The sequence below is a fragment of the Hemicordylus capensis genome, chromosome 6, assembly GCF_027244095.1.
Source record: "Hemicordylus capensis ecotype Gifberg chromosome 6, rHemCap1.1.pri, whole genome shotgun sequence".
Classification (NCBI taxonomy): domain Eukaryota; kingdom Metazoa; phylum Chordata; class Lepidosauria; order Squamata; family Cordylidae; genus Hemicordylus; species Hemicordylus capensis.
The window spans coordinates 79,562,705-79,580,293 of NC_069662.1; the positions used below are offsets into that span (position 1 = coordinate 79,562,705).

The following is a 17,589-nucleotide window of genomic DNA, read 5'->3' on the forward strand; positions in this document are numbered from 1 at the left end:
ACGAGCTTCAAATAAAAGATTAAAAAGTTGTAAATATTTTAGAATCTGTCCTCATTTAAAAGTGTAAATGGTACATGAAAAGGCTTTCATACATTATTGTGTTCACTCTTAGCATGTCATCACTCTTAGTGATGAAGCATGCTGCCAGACCAGATTTTGAGAAAATGGGGTGTATGTATAATCCTCCTCTAAATCCAAAGTGGGATTGTTTTACCTTTGAAATGGAACACATTCCTGGCCATCTGTTGCTGCTAACATTGATTTTCATTCTTCTTGGTGTCTGGCTGAAGCCAATTCATATTAATGTCAAGAAGAATGATGCACAGAGAATACAAAAATGTAGCCACGTCCCAGCTTTTAGAGACTCAGAGGGAAGTAATATAATATTAAACCAGCAAGTAATGTAAATGCTCAAACGAAGGCTTTTGCATCTTGTTCAAGACAAAGGAGGCCAATTTCATCTGCTCCTCACATGGTTCTTGTGATGTGAGAGGATTCTTTCCCCTTATGTTCAATACCTAAGAGGTGAGGAGATGGGGAATTATAAAAACAGAAAACTTGTGGAGCCTGGCCATCTGTATGCAAGTGCACAATGGCCATGAAAAGCCTCGCTACGCTGGAATGTGCCAGTAAGTGACATGATGACTGATCTGCAGGCCCAGTGGAAAAGTCAGTCGATATACCAGTGGAATTCATGAAGCATTTTTCCCTGCCAGCTTTGCAGACACTCCATTGATGCATACCAGAGATCTGATGATGTTAGCCAACTTGTACAGGAACATCTGTCACTTCCATAAATCAATCACTGGCACAATAATGACAGAACTGCTATTTACTTTTATACACTGATGACAGTCTGGAGCAGCAGCTCCCCTCTGTGTGGGACATGAGCTCCTTGCAAATCTGAAGAAGCATGGGCTTGATTCTATCAGCCCTTTTACCAATGCATAAATAAATAAATATGGGCCTTGGCAATATATTTGCCACCTTTGGAAAGTGTGTCTAATTTGTTTGGCTTGTATGATCTTATGTTATTTTCCTCCCTCCCTCCCTCCCTCCCTCCCATAGGTGTCTTAAGGCATCAGGTGCCCTTCAAGTCCCCCCACTCCACTACCACTACTCCAGCTTTTTAAACTCCAATTTCAAACGCTGATTAAAAAACATTGCATATAGTTCTACAAGAGTTATTAGCTCTTAAAAGCCTTTTACTAGCCTGTTTCCAGAGCTCAAATTATGGGGACGAGGAGAAGGAAAGTAGAGGGCCCACAAGGCCCATGACCCAACTGCCTCCAGTTTTAGCCATATTATGTCCTTGCTGTCTTCTAAAAACAATAACTAAAGGGGTCCAGTATACAAAGTAAAGAGGCCAAGCCACCTCTTGCCTTCTATTATTTGAGCACTGCTGGAACTGAGTTGTCTCAGTATTTATTGGACTAAAAGAAAAAGAGCCAACGTTCGTAAAACTTCCTTGCCTCATCACCCCAAGCTGATTCCTGTCGCAAGTGATCTGGTGAATGCCTTTTTAAAAGCTTGGATATAAGATAATATGAAAAGCTAATGACATGTAGAAGCATAGCATACCAGGAGAAAAATAAAGAAAAAGACAACAGCAGGAAAATAAATGCCAATCACAAATATGTTCTCCAGCACTGTGAAGGAAAAGTATATGTCCATCTCCACTGAAGTCTATAAAAAGGTAATATAGCCTACTGCATTTCATATGCAACTGGTTGTGATATGTTTTAAACTTTACTAAAAATATAGCTGCACAAACCTGCAAATGGTCAACATGAAGAGTTTTGCATAAATATGTTCTGCAGCCAGCTGTCCAGTATATTTGTAAAACAGGTTTGGGATTTGAGAAATATTACTCTTCAGGACTGGACAGATCCCAGGCACCAGGGAGCCACTGTGTCTAGAAATTGAACTGCGACGCCTAGAAAACACCAGCTCAATGATTGCTTCATAACAACTCCACTCCTGGACCAGAGCCCACTGTCACCACCCTTCCTCCTTTCTGCTGTTACACTGCCTTTCTTACTTCATCTTTGAGTCCTCTGGGGTGCATCCTTCTCCTCTTGCTCCTTCAGCTTCACCATATAGGCAAATAGGCCCCCTTCCTTTTTTGCCTGAAGCAGTATTGCAAGAAGCAGCCAGAGTGAAAATGACAGCTGCTGGTCGATGTGGGCAAGGAGGGCTGACTGAGAGCAAGGAGGCCAGCCATGTGGACAGCCAAGCTTTATGCTGTTGTGCAAGGAAGAGGACGTTTCGTGCTGTGTGTTTCTTCCTTATAGGGTAATGACTGCCGCCCCCTTTTCTTTCCTGCCTTCCCCTTCCAGGGTGTGCTCTGGCATCTACCATTGCTGCTGTTCCAGCTTTGTGCATTTGGTGACCCAGAGGTGTCAGTGCTGCTGCTCCCTGAGGAGCAGCAACTAGCTTGCTCACTAGCTGGCCTGACCACCGCCATTTCCCCAGCACTGCACTTTCCTGTTTTCCCCTCTTTTCCAGGAAAGGCATTGATGGGTCATGTGCTGTGTAAAGCCAGAACAGCAGTAGTGGTGATGCTGGTAATGGCATCAGCTCCTCAGGAGGAGGAGGCAGGAAGGGGGAAAAGGGGTGGTGGTACTTACTCAAGGCAATTTTTAACCTCCACTTTAAACAATAATTCTTTGGTTGAAGCAAAGACAAAGATGTGCACACTTTCCTCATGAACAGAATATTCCTTTCTTTCCGGTGGAGTATATATTTAGATTCCTGAGGGGCACGTGCTTAAGTAGTACACTTGAGAACTAACTTATGTTTTTGTTAAAAAGGTATGAGTTCTGTCCCCCCCACCCGACTTCCTTCATATGAGTGTGTGGGCACTAGTTCTCATTAGTACAGGAGTACCTCAGTATTTGCAGGGGTTCTGTTATCCGCAATTACCCTGGAAACAGAAACCACAAATACTGAGTCATTGGGGCAATGGGATTGCAGGGAGTTAGGTTCCCAGAGGCCCAAAAATTGCCCTAAAATGGGAGGTGCATTTTAAAAGAGCAAAATAAAATGCCCCATTGTGCTCTGTAGGCCTCCAGCAATCCAGCAATGCACCCCAGAAATCGGAAATCATCCAGGATAAAGCACAGGGCTTTTCAAGTAAATGAGCCACAAAATGATTCCGTTTCACTAAATGGTGGGCAGAAATTATCTTAGAGGTCATTTCCGCCCACCCCAAACCCACAGATACACGAGTCTTAAACATTTGTGTGCTGCTTTTTGGTCACATATATCGAGATTGAGTGCGAATTACCCAACCGCAGATATGTAAAACCACGGGAACTGGGTCCGCGGATGCTGATGTTTGCGTGTGTGTGTGTGTGTAGACACACACACACACACACACACACACAGTGCATGAGTACAGCATTCCTGCTTTAAAACACACACACACATCTGAAGAGGGCTTGTGTGAAGCAGGATACAGACCCTTTCAAATGTAGGTACAGGTAGGAAGTTACTGCTGTGTGTTGAACATGAGTAACTGTATATGTATCTGGAGCTTTATGCACACACTCTGTATATATTGTATGTGTGAACCTAATACATGAATATGGCTACATATTCTCAAATGCTTATGTGGTAGTGATGATGGTTTCTGATTAAAACTAGAGGCCAGTGTCTGTACTCCCTTTGCAATTTGTAGAGGCATTCCACTCTGCACTGCAAAGCTACATCACTTTTGCACCAGTTTCACTGGCCAGCTTCTCCCCCACCTCCCTCACACACACAAAGAATCTTGGGAATTGTAATTTGGTGAAGGTTATGAGTGGGGGTTTTGTTGGTGGTGTTTTTTAAAGTAAATCTTAAGTCCTTCTCACAGAATTACAGGTCCCTGGATGGACAGGAAAATCTATTTCATTCTCCATGGTGTGGCTAAACCCTTACAGTTGAGCGACGTCGCCTGAGCTGCTGAGGCATGCCTTGAAACAGTGGCGGGATCAGTGGGGAGGGGAGGGTTTGAGGCAACTATGGGTTAGTTACTAAAAGAGGCAAGTGTTATTGCCTCTTTTAGGAAAATGGATTCTCTGAGGGATGGCCAGAATTAGATGCTCATGCCTCAGAGCACAACAAGGATTGGAGAGAGAGCAGGAGAGAACCATACTCTCAGCAGTAGCAGCAGAAACCTCTCAAGTGAGGTGAAGCTTGCCCTGTGTAAAAGGTGGGAAAGCAAGCCCAAGCTAGGAGAATTTGGGGTCAGTGTGTGATCTGACAGCAGTCCTGCTCCTCTGCCCTGGTGTGCTTGTTCATCACAGTGGCAGATTCCTTGTCTATTCAGTTATCTAATTTAAGAAGCCAGAGGAAGTGGGTGGGGGAGGCAGCAGTTCCTTCCATACTGAAATGAGAGCACCCCTAAGCTCAGGACTAGCCATGGTGAACTGGGACACACAGTCTTGCCTATCCCCCCCACCCCAGCTCCACCTATAATGTCCCTAACCTTGCAAGTGCCATTATGGCCCCTTGGTCCCAGAGCCCCCAACAGCAGCAATCAAAGGGATGCAACATTTTAAAAAAACTTTAAAGCTATACTAGCCTCTGAGCACTCCCTCCTGCACTCCCTCCTCCTCGCTCTCCGCTCCTGTTCTGGCCACAGACCATATACAGCCGTGCCTTGCAGCTTGTTCACTGGTGTCACGCTCCCTCTGCAGTTTGGGCGGGCAAACGTGACATCGTCACGTGCATGCACTGTGGACTAGGCTTAAACCCGAAATGTTTAGGAGGCCATTATAAAGGCCTCCTAAACATTTCGGCTCTGGGGGATGGTTTCAGCATTTCGGCACTGGTGGAGGTGGCACTTTAAGGGTGGGGAAGGGTGTGCTCACCCCTCCCGCTGCATTTCCCCCACCAGCTCTCCATTATTTTCAAGCCCCTTGGGGCAGCAGCGTTCCTCCCTGCTGCCCCGTTGCCCTCATTCGCGATCATGCATGCGCCTGTTGTGCGTTCACGGCAGGCACGCATGCACGCAAAGGGCACGCACACAATGGGCACATGCACGATTGCTACTTCCGGCCACTTCCAGCCGATGAGGGCAATGGGGCTGCAGGGAGGAACGCTGCCACCTCGAGGGGCTTGAAAATAATGGAGCACTGGCAGGGGAAATGCAGTGGGAGGGGTGAGTACACCCACTCCCCCCCTTAAAGTACCACCCCCGCCAGCACTGAATCACCTTCGGACACATCCCTACTGTGGACTGCTCATGCTCATGCAGAAGCAGCTCAGCAGCAGGCTGCTAACCTGGCCAGCACAGCCCAACCCAGCCCACCACTGAAGCCTAGTTGCGCCACAGCTGTAGAGGAGATAAGGTGGCCATGACAGTGTGGCTAAAATCTGGGTAAATACAGAGATGACCAGGACGCCGGGGGACAGAGCTCAAATCCGAGTGCTACCCAGATATCTGGGGGACATGGCAACTTTAATCAGTAAGCCATGGTCCACTTCCTGAAGTCCTAGAGTACAGGTAGCTAAGAGGGAACAGGAAGGGAGAGTTTTCAGAAAGCAATATAGGAAGGTGGGGAAGCCAGAACAAGGAAGGGAATGGCTATTTTGCCTCTTACCAGGGGGAAAGGAAAAGGGAAAAAGGATCAACATCTGCCTTTTAAATGTAAAGAGCTGTTGAGTTTCTTACTGCTCTGGCAGGTATTTGAAATTGGAGCTGAAATGCATCTTAGGAGGCAATCATGGGATTCTAAATGCCGTGTTTGAATTGTAACACCAAAAGGAGGGGAAACAGCTGCAAAGTAAAAATGTGTTCACAGGAGGGGGTGCTTATAATCCCCCGCACTAGTAATGCACCCCTGCAGGTGTCTTTCAAGGCTGCCCCCCACCCAGCTGTGTTTATTTCTGATGTCAGAGCTCAATGGAGGAAAGATATTTGCAGGGGAGAACTGGTCGGTGCAGAAAGAACTAAGCACCCCCACTCCCACCTGCAAATTCTCCCCTACATATCCCCACCTCCACCCTTGCATTAGCATAACATCAGCAAACATGGGTGTGGGAACTCACGTTGGCTGAGGCAACTTACTCTTTGTCAGGATTCAAACCCAGCGTGTCAGCATCCACCCTGGCCTCAGATGAGAAGGACCGTGATGAGATCCCAGGGGAATCCTTGGATGAGGACCCTGAGGTGGTCCCTGAAGAATTCCAGGGTAGGGAGGATCTCAACCAGTTTCAGGAGGTCTCCATCCCACAGAGGATCTCAATCCAATGCTGGAAGAACTGGAGTTGGAGGTGGTCCCACTGGATCGCCCAGGGAAGATAATGAATTGAACCTAGGGTTGTGCATTTTGTTTTGTTTTTCTGTTTTGCTTTTGGTCCGAATCCGAAACACCCCAATTTTGTTCTTCGTTCGAAATTGCAAAATCTGAATACAAAACGGTTTGGATTTTTAAAAATGGCCCCAGGGAAAAACTAGTGGGTGGGGGTGGTAGTGCCCAATGGGTGGAAACTACCACCCAAATTTCAGAGGAATTGGGCAAAGGGCTGGGTTTTGGTGAATTTTTGAAGTATAGGATTTTTCCCTTAGGGAAGAATTGAGGTTTTAGCAAAAGTATAGCTTCATGTTGGGGGGAAAGGGGTGGCCCAGAGCAGAGTAGGGTGGGTGGTAGTGCCCAGTGGGGGCAAGGAAGCTGCCAGAATTATTTCAAAGGAATTGGGCAGAAGGCTGATTTTTAAAGATGTAATGGAGTTTGCGTGTCTGTAAAGTTCTTCCCCATAGGGAATGATGGACCTCCATAATTCCTGCCCCATAACTGCACTTGGGGGACACCACGGTGGCCCAGAGCTAGTGGAGGTGTAGACCACATAGGGTGCCAACCACCCCCATGGGTTGCTAACCCATGGGGTACTGGGTTCTGTTGTTTCTGAGATGTTTTGAGTGTAGATTCAGATTTTCTGGTAGCATATGAGAGTGGATTCGTGGTTTGTCATTGAAAATTTCATATGCTACCAGAGAATCTACACTCAGAACACCTCAGAAACAACAGAACCCAGCACCCCCATGGGTTAGCAACCCATGGGGCGGTTGGCACCCGATGTGCACTACACCACCACTCACTCCCGGCCACCCCAGTGCCCCCCAGATGGAGTTATGGGTCTGCTGAAACCTACATTATTCCCTGGGGCGGGGGGGGGGGACCTTAAAGAAGTGTAAAGTTCCAACAATTCCTAAGAAATCAGCCCTTTGCCCTATTCCTTTGGAATCTGGCTTGTGGCAGGCACCCTTTGGGGCACTGCCACCCAACCCACTGTTTTGCCCCTCAGGCCCCCTTTCTGCCCCGAATCTGCCCCAAAGTCATTTCAACTTCAGAAATTCTTTAAAAATCAGCCCTTTCCCCAATTCCTTTGGAATCTGGGTGGCAGCAGGCACCCATTGGGGCACTACCACCTGAACCACTCTTCTGCCTTTAAAGCCCCCTTTCTGCCCCCAATCTACCCCAAATAACATCAACATCACACATCAACAACAGCAGAGCTTTGGAAAAAAATCAGGCAGATTTCCAAAGGTCATACACATCCACATCCCCCCGCCCGAAATGCAATTGATCTACACACAACAGTGTGAAACAACAACAATGAAATGCACACTGCCCCACTGGCCAATGAGTGTAAAATTTACCCTTAAATTTGCTTAAAAGGAATAAGGAGGCAATTGCCAGCAGATCAGCCCATGCTTTCGCTGGCCAATCTGTGGGCTGAAAGGGCTGGAAATTCAATCAGAAGTCAAAACTCAAAATGGAGACTGAAGGAGAAAGACTTTCTGCAATTGCAAAATGGAGTTCCAAAACAGCCGAAACAACAAAACATTTTGTATCCGAAACAGGGACGTTTTGTTTTGGCTACAAAACAGCTGAAATGGCCTGTTTTGTTCACAAAACGTTCTGTATCCAAAACAAAACGCACAACCCTAACTGAACCTCACATAGATCACGCTCCCAAGGACCTTGAGTGTTCCCCAGTGGAGACTTCTCAAGACACAGATGTGGAGGACCCCAGATCTTCCAACCTCTTGGTACCAGGTGGGCCCCTAGGGGTTGAACAAGAAGGACCTGCCAAATTGCCAGCGCTGCAAGACTTGGGCCAACTTGCAGGAATGTGGAGGAGTGCCCATTTGGCTGTGTGACAGCACTTGCTGAGAAAAGGCCTCCTTGGGAGCAGAAGGTCTACTTGTGAGGTGGCAGAAGGCCAATTTAAGTTGCTAAGGCTAACAAGCCATAGCCCAGCAATCAAACACAGCCTATTTAAGCCTTCCTTAGGCCTAGGCTGGTTGCTGGAACAACAGCTCTGCTTGCTGTGGACTCTAGCTCCTCAACTCCAGTTCCAAGTTGCTCTGCTGACTAGAGATGTGCATGAACCTGTTCAGAGACCCTTTTATGGGCCTCAAAACAGGTTCAGACACTGGCTGGCTTGGACATTTGATAGCGGGGAGGGTGTCTGCCTTTAAGGGTAGGGGAGGATTCACTTGCTCCCCCCCCCCGCTGCCACATTTCCCCAGCTGGCACTGGATTTCGTAAAAGTCCGTTGGGGAGGCAACGCCCTCCTTGCCGCCCCATTGCCCCCTTTACCAGATGTAACTGGAAGTACTTGATGGAAGTACTTGTAACTGGAGTTGGGGAGTTAGAGTCCACAGCAAGCAGAGCTGTTGTTGAACCCTACCTTCTAGTCTCCACATACTCCTTTGAAACGGCACTCTGCCCTAGCTGCTTTCCTGTGCTGACAATAACAGGTGAACACTCTACCAATCCGTGCTGCATAGCTATGGCAGGACACTCCTCTACTCAGCCACAGGGTGGTTTTATATGAAGAAGCATTGCATACTGGCCACATAATCTCACCATGTGGTGGCTGTGTCCTCATTGGGGGGGAGCAGCTTTTTTTTAAACAATCCAGAGCGAAACTGATACAGCCAATTCACATTTATGTGATTGTGGAGGTGCAATACATTTCTTTTGGCACATAGCACAATTAAGCAGCTTTGCAAGTAACCAAATGTGGGGAAGGGTATCTTTATTTATTCAAGTATGTGTGTATATGCACATGTTCCCACCCTTCACCTATCTTCAAGTCAGCTTTATACCTAGGTGGCCAGATTTGGCTTTAAACAAAGCCAAATTCTGGCTTACGGCCCATTTGACTTATTATACTTATTATACCCCTTAGGTTCTGGCAACCCTGCTTTATACCAGGGGTGGGCCCTGGGACAAAAAGTGAAAATGGGCCCCTGCCCTCCCACCTCCTCCTTCAGAGAAGCAAAAAAGTGAGCGTGGAGAGCAAACTGTCACTCAGCTGGTGGGGCCCCTCGGGACATCTCCCCCTGCCATTCAATTATACCTATACCCGTGCTTTAAATACAAAATGCATATTTATACCCATGCTTTATACACAAAATGAAATCATAAAAACCATCCCTGAAAATTCTACTAAACTGTTGAATATTTAAAAACAAGTACAACAACATTCTAAAACTGTAAATAAACAGTAACCAGCTGAAAAGACACATACTACATCACTGCACACCGATCACAACTCTGAAAGATTCATTTTGCATTGCTTATGGTGGCATAAAAAGGAGGTGCATTTTCAAGGATCTTTTTCCAGAGCCTCAGGGCAACAGCTGTAAAGGACCAACACAAATATCAGCCCAGGACCAGCTGTGCAGGACTCCAGCACTTGCTTCTCTCCACCAGCAACTGGCTCCCCAGGTGCGTGGTCATTTCTGAAACTCGGTCACCCATACTAGAGAATGTTTCCACTGATATTCTATCACTTGATCCTACGGCAGCATGAGAGCTGATGTGTTGTGCATTACAAGGCAGACTTTCACCTCCAGCTTGTTACCCTGACCTAGATAACTAAGCCTGCTCACGTGGTCACTTCTCCCAGGCTATGACAGTTCAATCATTAATGAGCTCATTGCACTCTATTGCCGCAGGCAACACATCATTCTAAATGCTATTTCCCCCCTTGTTTATGTTCTCTATCCTTAAAAATAGGCACTGTTATTAGAAAGGTTGGAAGAAACTAAGGGAGTATGCACCATGCTGAAATTTAGAAATACAAGAGCATTAAAAATGTCCATAAAGACACAAAGCTAGTATTTAAAGGTACACTCCACTAAGATGTTTCCAATGCAATGTCCACTGAAATGAATGGGAGGTGTGCAAAAGCACAATGATGCTCTAGCATTGCTCCCATTCATTTCAATGGGGCTTGTGCAAGAGGACTTTCTGTGTGTCCTTGAAATGCCTAACAGAAACTATGAATGGATGATAACAGCAGGTTGATTACCTGTAGCAGGAGTTCTTCTGGTGATCAACTGTACCTTGGCACAACTAGGCTTTGCACATGCGCTGGAGCCCAATCAGGAACCTTCCAAGCTTTTCTACAACCTATTTTTGTGGTAGCCACACCCCCTAATCCCTGCATGAAAGCAAGGCTATTCCCCCTTCCCCCTCAGTTCTGGATTCCACCATGCCCATAAACTACTTTCCTGCAGAGGGGAGGAAGGGTGTGTGTGTGTAAAGGTACAGTTTGACCACCAGAAGAACCACTATTACAGGTAAACAATCTACTGTTCTTCTTAGTGGTCACTGTACCTCACACAACTGGACTCATGCCAAGCTGTCTTACCAAGTGGAGGGAGCTTGGTGTCACATGAAGATAGACTGTAGAACAGCCCAGCTGAACATGGCATCCTGACATGTTTTTGTATCCAGTGCATAATGCTTGATAAAAGAGGACAGAGATGTACATATTGAGTCTAGAGGGATAGCCCAATCAAAAAGCTGTGGAAGTAGCTAGTGCGCATGTAGAATGAGCACGGATCCCTAGTGGTACAGATTTTCTAGGAAGTTCATAGCATAGTTTGATGGTAGCCACAATCCATCTGGAGATAGACTGAGCAGAGGCCCTTTTCCATTTGTTGCCTGTCTTGGTGTGATCATAAGTGAGGAAAAGGAACTTTGGAGGTTCTGACTGCTTCAGAGCTCTGATACAGGCGTGATGCAATGCCTTGCCATCAGCAGTCCTGGAAGGGAGATATCAAAAGATCCCCAAGTACAAAGAACGTACTTGTCTCTGCAAATCAGGTGATATTGAAACAATGGCTCATGTGCTCCTCCATTGCCAATTTTACCAAGATATACAGTGTATACATATAACCGCTTTTATTAATTGCCATCCAGGTTGTACAGACTCTTTTTATAGGGATTATTTCTTAAATGACCAGAATGACCTGAGATCCTATAATGTGGCTACGTTCTGTTTGATAGCCAGTAAAATCTGTCAGCAGTTCATTTAGAATCATTTTTAACTGTTCTGTATGCTTAAGTATGTGCTTAACCACTCTATTATAAATCTGTAGGTTATGTAGGTTTTTGTTGGACTTCTGTTCGTAAACTGTGCTGGTCTGTGATCATAATAAAGGAATTGAATTGAATGGTTCGTGGGCTGGCTCAGGTATACTTGTAAAGGGGAATCCTTGAGGATTACCCTTTACAAGTAAAGGGAATCTCTAACCCTAATAGTAAAGGTGACGTGGGGGGTTGGGCGGGGGCAGGTAGCTAAAGAAAGTGTCTTCCACTGGCCTCTTTACTTTTAGAGGAGGTGGTGGAGGTGGGGAGAGGTGGCAGGGGCTCCTCCAAGCCCACCACCAGCCTCCCTAATGACAGCTCAGGCACAGCACAAGCAGAGGTCATTTGCGTCACCATGTGATTTGCCATGCAGCCAGCCTGGGCTGTCATATAGGAGGTCAGTGGGGGCTTGGAGGAGCCCCCACCATTGCCCCCTGCTGTTTCTCCACCACCACCTCTAAAGGTATGGAGGCCACTTGATTTAGCTACTACCCACCCACACCAACTTTACCATTAGGTTTGTTTATTTATTTATTTATTTATTTATTTAAATGGATATTTATACTGCCCCAAACCAAAGTCTCGGGGTGGTTCACAATAATAAAACAATACAAATATGTAAAACATTAAAATCAATTAAAACTTTAAAGCTTTAAAAGCTGCCTAAAATCAGAACAATTTACAATATTTAAAATCACAAAAGCTAAAAGGCCTGGTTAAAAAGATGAGTCTTCAAGTATCTTTTAAAAACCACTAGAGATGGGGAGAGTCTTATGTCAGTGGGAAGCGCATTCCAAAGTCTTGGAGCAACAACTGAGAAGGCCCGTCCCTGAGTGGCCACCAAACGACTTGAAGGTAGCCACAGACGGGCCTCCCCTGACTAACACAATGGACGATGAGGATCACACAAAAGAAGACACTCTCTTAAATATCGTGGGCATAAGCTGTTTAGGGCTTTATAGGTTATAACCAGCACTTTGTATTTTGCCTGGAAACCTATTGGCAGCCAGTGTAACTCCTGTAATATTCCTATATTAGGTAATATGGTCTCTTTGAGATGACCCGGAGACCAACCTGGCTGCCGCATTCTGTACTAATTGTAGTTTCCGGACTACGTACAAAGACAGCCCCACATATAGCGCATTGCAGTAATCAAGTCTAGAGGTTACCAGCAAATGTACTACTGTTCTGAGGTCATGAATCTCAAGAAACGGACGCAGCTGGCATATCAACAGAAGCTGATAAAAAGCACTTCTGGCCACTGCCTCAACCTGAGAAACCAGGGATTAGGGAATCCTCAAGGATTCCCCTTTACAAGTATACTTGAGCTGGCCTGTGAGCCTGTTCTTTGAACTGAGGGCCAGTCCAGTTCGAACTTGGACCAGCACCCACCTTTGGGGATGGTGGTCCAGTTTGAATTTGGACCACCCGAACCGGACCACCTGAACCATCTCACACAGCCCTAGTCTCCTTGACCACCAGGGGGTGATCAGTATGTGTAACACCCTATCTTTTCTGATTTTCTGCAGTATTCTTGGCAGGAGCAGAATCAGAGGGAACATATAAAGGAGGCGATTGCCCAAATGGAGTGCAAAGGCATCACCTAGAGAGCCCTGACCAGCTCTTGACCTTGAGCAGAACATTGAGCATTGAGTATTTTGTGGAGTTGCAAACAGATGAATAGAGGGTGTTCTCCACTCCTTGAAGATGACTCGTAGGGGCTCTGGTCCACTCTTGATCCCATGAGGTGGTTCTACTATTGTGTTTACTTCCCTTTTATGTGTATGGCCACAAGGGTGATTTTTCAATGGATAGTCTATTCCCAAATATGAAGGGTGAGGTATAGCAAATCGGTGGACTCAGTACCACCCCGGCACTTGGTATTTGCCTTTGCTATGGCATTATCAGTTATCTGTACCATAGAGCCCTGGATGTACTGGGTTAGGCATCTAAGGGCTTTGAAAATCACTAGGAGTTCTAAGTAATTTATGTGGTGATGTATTCTGTACAAGACCACAGTCCTTTGACCTTTATTTTTTGGAGGTGTGCTCCCCAACCTGCATTTGAAGCATCTGTAGTGTTGCAGGTCAACAATGTAGGTGAGCAGAAGCTTGCATGATCTTTTAAATTTGAGAGAAGTGTCCACCACCTGACTGCTTGGCGTACATGGAATGGAATTGGGAGAATAGTCAATTGAGGTCAGAGGCAAGGGTTGTAGATGTCAAAAACCACTTTTGTTGGATTCTCATGCACAGCCGTGCATGTGGCAGAATTGGAGTCATGGAGGCCATAAGTTCTAGCAAACACTGAATAGTCAGAACAGAATTTCTTGGGTGATACATCAGCTGTGTGGCTAGACTGTGGATAGCTAGAATCTGATCCTAAGGAATGGCTTCTTGGATTCAATTGAAAATGATGCTAGAAACTTTATGGATCTGGACAGCGTCAGTTGTGATTTCTTGTAATTGATCTTGAGACCTAAGTTTGACAAGAGGAAGAAGGGGGAATAGCTTCTCTTTCACGCTGGAATTGTGAGGCATTGTTACCTCCAAAAAAGGATTATACAAAAGCTTGGAAGGATGCTGATCAGGCTCCAGTGCATGCGTGAAGCACAGTTGTGTAAAGTACAGTGAGCACTAAGAATTGCTACCATCATCCTTACATCACTTTATTTTAGGGTGAAGATTTAGATACATACTAGCCAACCCTGCACAGAGCATCTGTGCACTCTTTGGGGTCGGCGGTTATCTCCCTGCCCCCACCTTATGCCCCAGTCTCCGCTTCCTGACCCAGCCGCCTCTCCTCCCTGCTGCCACTTCTGTCCCCGCACTTTCTTTCCCCACTCCTGGGCCTTGCCTCCACGGCCGGGCCGGGCCACTGCCGCCATTGCGACCGATCCTCCTGGGCGAGCCTCAGCCAATCAGGCGTGTCTGCCACCCAGCCAATCAGCTGGGATCTGGAACGCACATTCCAAGGCACACCCAGGAGAATTAATATAACAGATGTTCCAGTTTAACAATTCACAGTGGAAAGCAAATCAGCCATCAGTTCTTGAATGCAATATTTTCAGTACAAGCAGAGCTGCCCATTCAGTTTAGGTCATATCAAGCAGCTAATTGATATAAAATGCATGTACTTTCCTTATCTATCTATCAAATTTATACCCCGCCCAAATTTACGTCTCTGGGCGGCTTTGTGATTGGATTATGCCATCTAAACATTAGACCACAAACTCTTTACATGATATAGACAGAATGAAACACATACCTTCCTCCGGTGAGATGGCACAATGAAAAAGGTTTCAATATTATGCTTCTTCAAGAAACTGTTCCTTTCATGGCCATACCCTGGTTCTACCTCGTAGTCACCATTTAGGCACTCTAAGGTGGTCTTTGTTATATGCACTTTCCTGGGGGGTGGGGAATAAAAGATCACGTTTTAAGACTGTGACTTATCATGACATTAAGACAGAAGTCACCCTCAATGCTCTGTCAATTTGCCGCTGATGAGAAAAATTTGCAATCTGATGAAGATCTCTGCCTTTCTTTGGAGGTACAAATGCGACAAATATTTATATACTGCTTTTCATAAAATGTTCCCCAAGTGGTTTACATACATAAATATAAATAAATAAAAAAGGTTCCCTGTCCCCAAAGGGCTTGCAGTCGAAAAATGAAACATAAGATAGACACAGTTGGAAGGCTGCTCTGTGAAGAGCAGACACAGCTGAGAAGGTGAGCAAGCTTATCTAAACATCTAGCCTTTCCCCCTTCAAACAAACTAACAGAAAGAGGGGAGATTTGCAGGGGCTGTTTCTCTTTAAGGGGTAGGTCTTAGTCTCTCTCTCTCTCTCTCTCTCTGAGGGTGGGTGGGTGTGGGTTAGGGTTAAGGTTAGGATTTCCCAGGATTTCCCAGGGCCAGGAGTTGATAGGGTTCCAAATTCCACTGTTTACTTAGTGCCTGCTTGGAGGGGGTGGAGTCAGCTAGGGCTGGGAGAGGCCCCACATTCCTTTCCTTTGACTCACATCCTGTGTGTCAGTTGGAAGGCTACTCTACAAAGTAGGTGAAGGTCTGAGAGCATAGCGAACAGGGATAGCAAACAGGACATAGGGATAGCAAAAAGGGCATGGGAGTTTTGCGGGAGTTTAGCGGGAAGTGTGCGGGGGAGTTTGGATCACAAGGAGCCTGGTGGAGAAGATAATGTAAGTACATATTCCTCCCTCGTATCCCTCATATTCTTGGGAAAGGCTGTTTGGACAGTTAAAAAGCTGACCATTACAGCTGAGACCTATCCTTCTAATAAACAGATAATAAACTACTCATAATAAACTATCTCTAAATACTGTAAACAGCCAACAAGACAGTATGAAGATAGAAAGTCAGCAGGGGAAGGGGCACTTCCCAGTGTATTGCACAGAGTGCCACATGTATGACTATTTGCTCCATGGGCAGAAGTCATGAGTGTGTGCTCGGTGCAAGGAGCTCCTGGCCCTCAGTTAACAAATCCGTTCCCTTGAGACCAAGGTGGCAGATCTGGAGAAGCTCAGAGAGACAGAGAGGCATGTGGATGAGACCTTCATAGATGTGATAGAGGCATCCCACTCCAGGGCTGGTAGCTCCTCTGCTGTCAGGAAGAATGACGGTCTTGGGCAAGGAGGACATCAGTCTGAGGAAGAGGGAAATGCTCCTTTAGAAGGGACCCCTTCTGTGGATGATGAGCCCATATCCTCTCGCACAGGGGATACTCCTCTGGTTGGTGGGGGCCTCCTTGTAGTGGGTGATTCGATCATTAGAGGTATAGAGAGATGGGTTTGTGACCCGTGTGTTGACCGCATGGTGACTTGCCTGCCTGGTGCGAAGGTTGCGGACATCACGCAGCGTCTAGACAGGCTCCTAGGCAGTGCTGGGGAGGAGACAGTTGTCGTGGTGCACGTTGGCACCAACAATGTGGGGAAATGTAGTCGGGAGGTCCTGGAAGCCCAATTTAGGCTGATAGGCAGTGTATTGAAGTCCAGGACCCCCAAGGTAGCATTGTCAGAAATGCTACCTGTTCCACGTGCAGGTGCAGTGAGACAGGCAGAGCTGAGGGGTTTCAATGCGTGGATGAGACGTTGGTGCCAGGAGGAGGGGTTTAGCTTTGTTAGGCACTGGGACACATTTTGGGGCAAGCAAGGCCTGTACAAAAGAGACGGGCTGCACTTGAACCAAGATGGAACCAGACTGCTGGCGCTTAAAATCAAAAAGGTTGCAGAGCAGCTTTTAAAATGACACCTGGGGAACAGCTGATGGGAGCTGGGCAGTACCCCGTTTGGCAAAAGCCATCCCTTAAAGTGTGAGGGTGCAATGAATTCAGATAAAACAGAAGGGGACAGTGCAGAACCGCATAACGAGCAGACAGGAGCCTGTGCCAGCAGGTCAAAGAGTCATAAGAATAGCATACTTCAGGGGAGAGATTCAGAGTATAGGTGCTTATATGCCAATGCCAGAAGCCTCCGAGCCACGATGGGTGAGCTGGAGTGCTTGGTTGCTAACGCAGAAATAGATATATTGGGCATAACAGAAACATGGTGGAACAGTGAGAACCGGTGGGACACAGTCATCCCTGGGTATAAACTCTACAGAAAGGACAGGGAGGGGCGCATTGGAGGTGGAGTAGCACTGTATGTTAAAGAAGGGATAGAATCTAACAAGCTTGAAAACCTAGGTGGACTGGAGTCCTCCACAGAAACCCTGTGGGTGACTATACAAGGCTGGAAAGAGAACGTGCTACTGGGGGTGTGCTATCACCCTCCGGATCAAAACGCCGACAGTGACCGGGAGTTGCAGGAAGAAATCAGGGAGGCGTCAAGCAGAGGAAGGGCTGTAATTATGGGTGACTTCAATTACCCACACTTAGACTGGGTAAATTCACAATCAGGTAATGAAAAAGAGGTCAAATTTCTAGATACACTAAATGACTGTACCCTAGAACAGTTGGTCATGGAACTGACCAGAGAGAAGGCGACCTTGGACCTAATTCTGAGTGACACCCAGGACCTGGTGCGTGATGTCAGTGTCATCGACCCTTCAGGGAACAGTGACCACAGTGCCATCAAATTCAGCATACATGCGGGGAGAGAATCACCAAGGATGTCAAACACAGACATTTTAAATTTCAGAAGAGGAAACTTCTCCAAAATGAGGAGTACAGTGAAAAGAAAGCTGA

General features: G+C 46.5%; 1 protein-coding gene across 2 annotated transcripts in view; it reads right to left on the reverse strand.

Moving 5' to 3' along the window:
• The window catches only part of ADCY1 (adenylate cyclase 1), a 285,419-nt gene that overhangs the window by 60,901 nt on the left and 206,929 nt on the right, over positions 1-17,589 (reverse strand). For both annotated transcript variants that reach the window (XR_008309536.1, XM_053259719.1), the window contains exon 7: positions 14,652-14,793. Coding sequence is in view for 1 of the 2 variants with exons in the window: in XM_053259719.1 (XP_053115694.1) it covers positions 14,652-14,793 (142 nt within the window). In the remaining variant the exon portion in view is untranslated. The remainder of the gene's footprint in view (positions 1-14,651; positions 14,794-17,589) is intronic.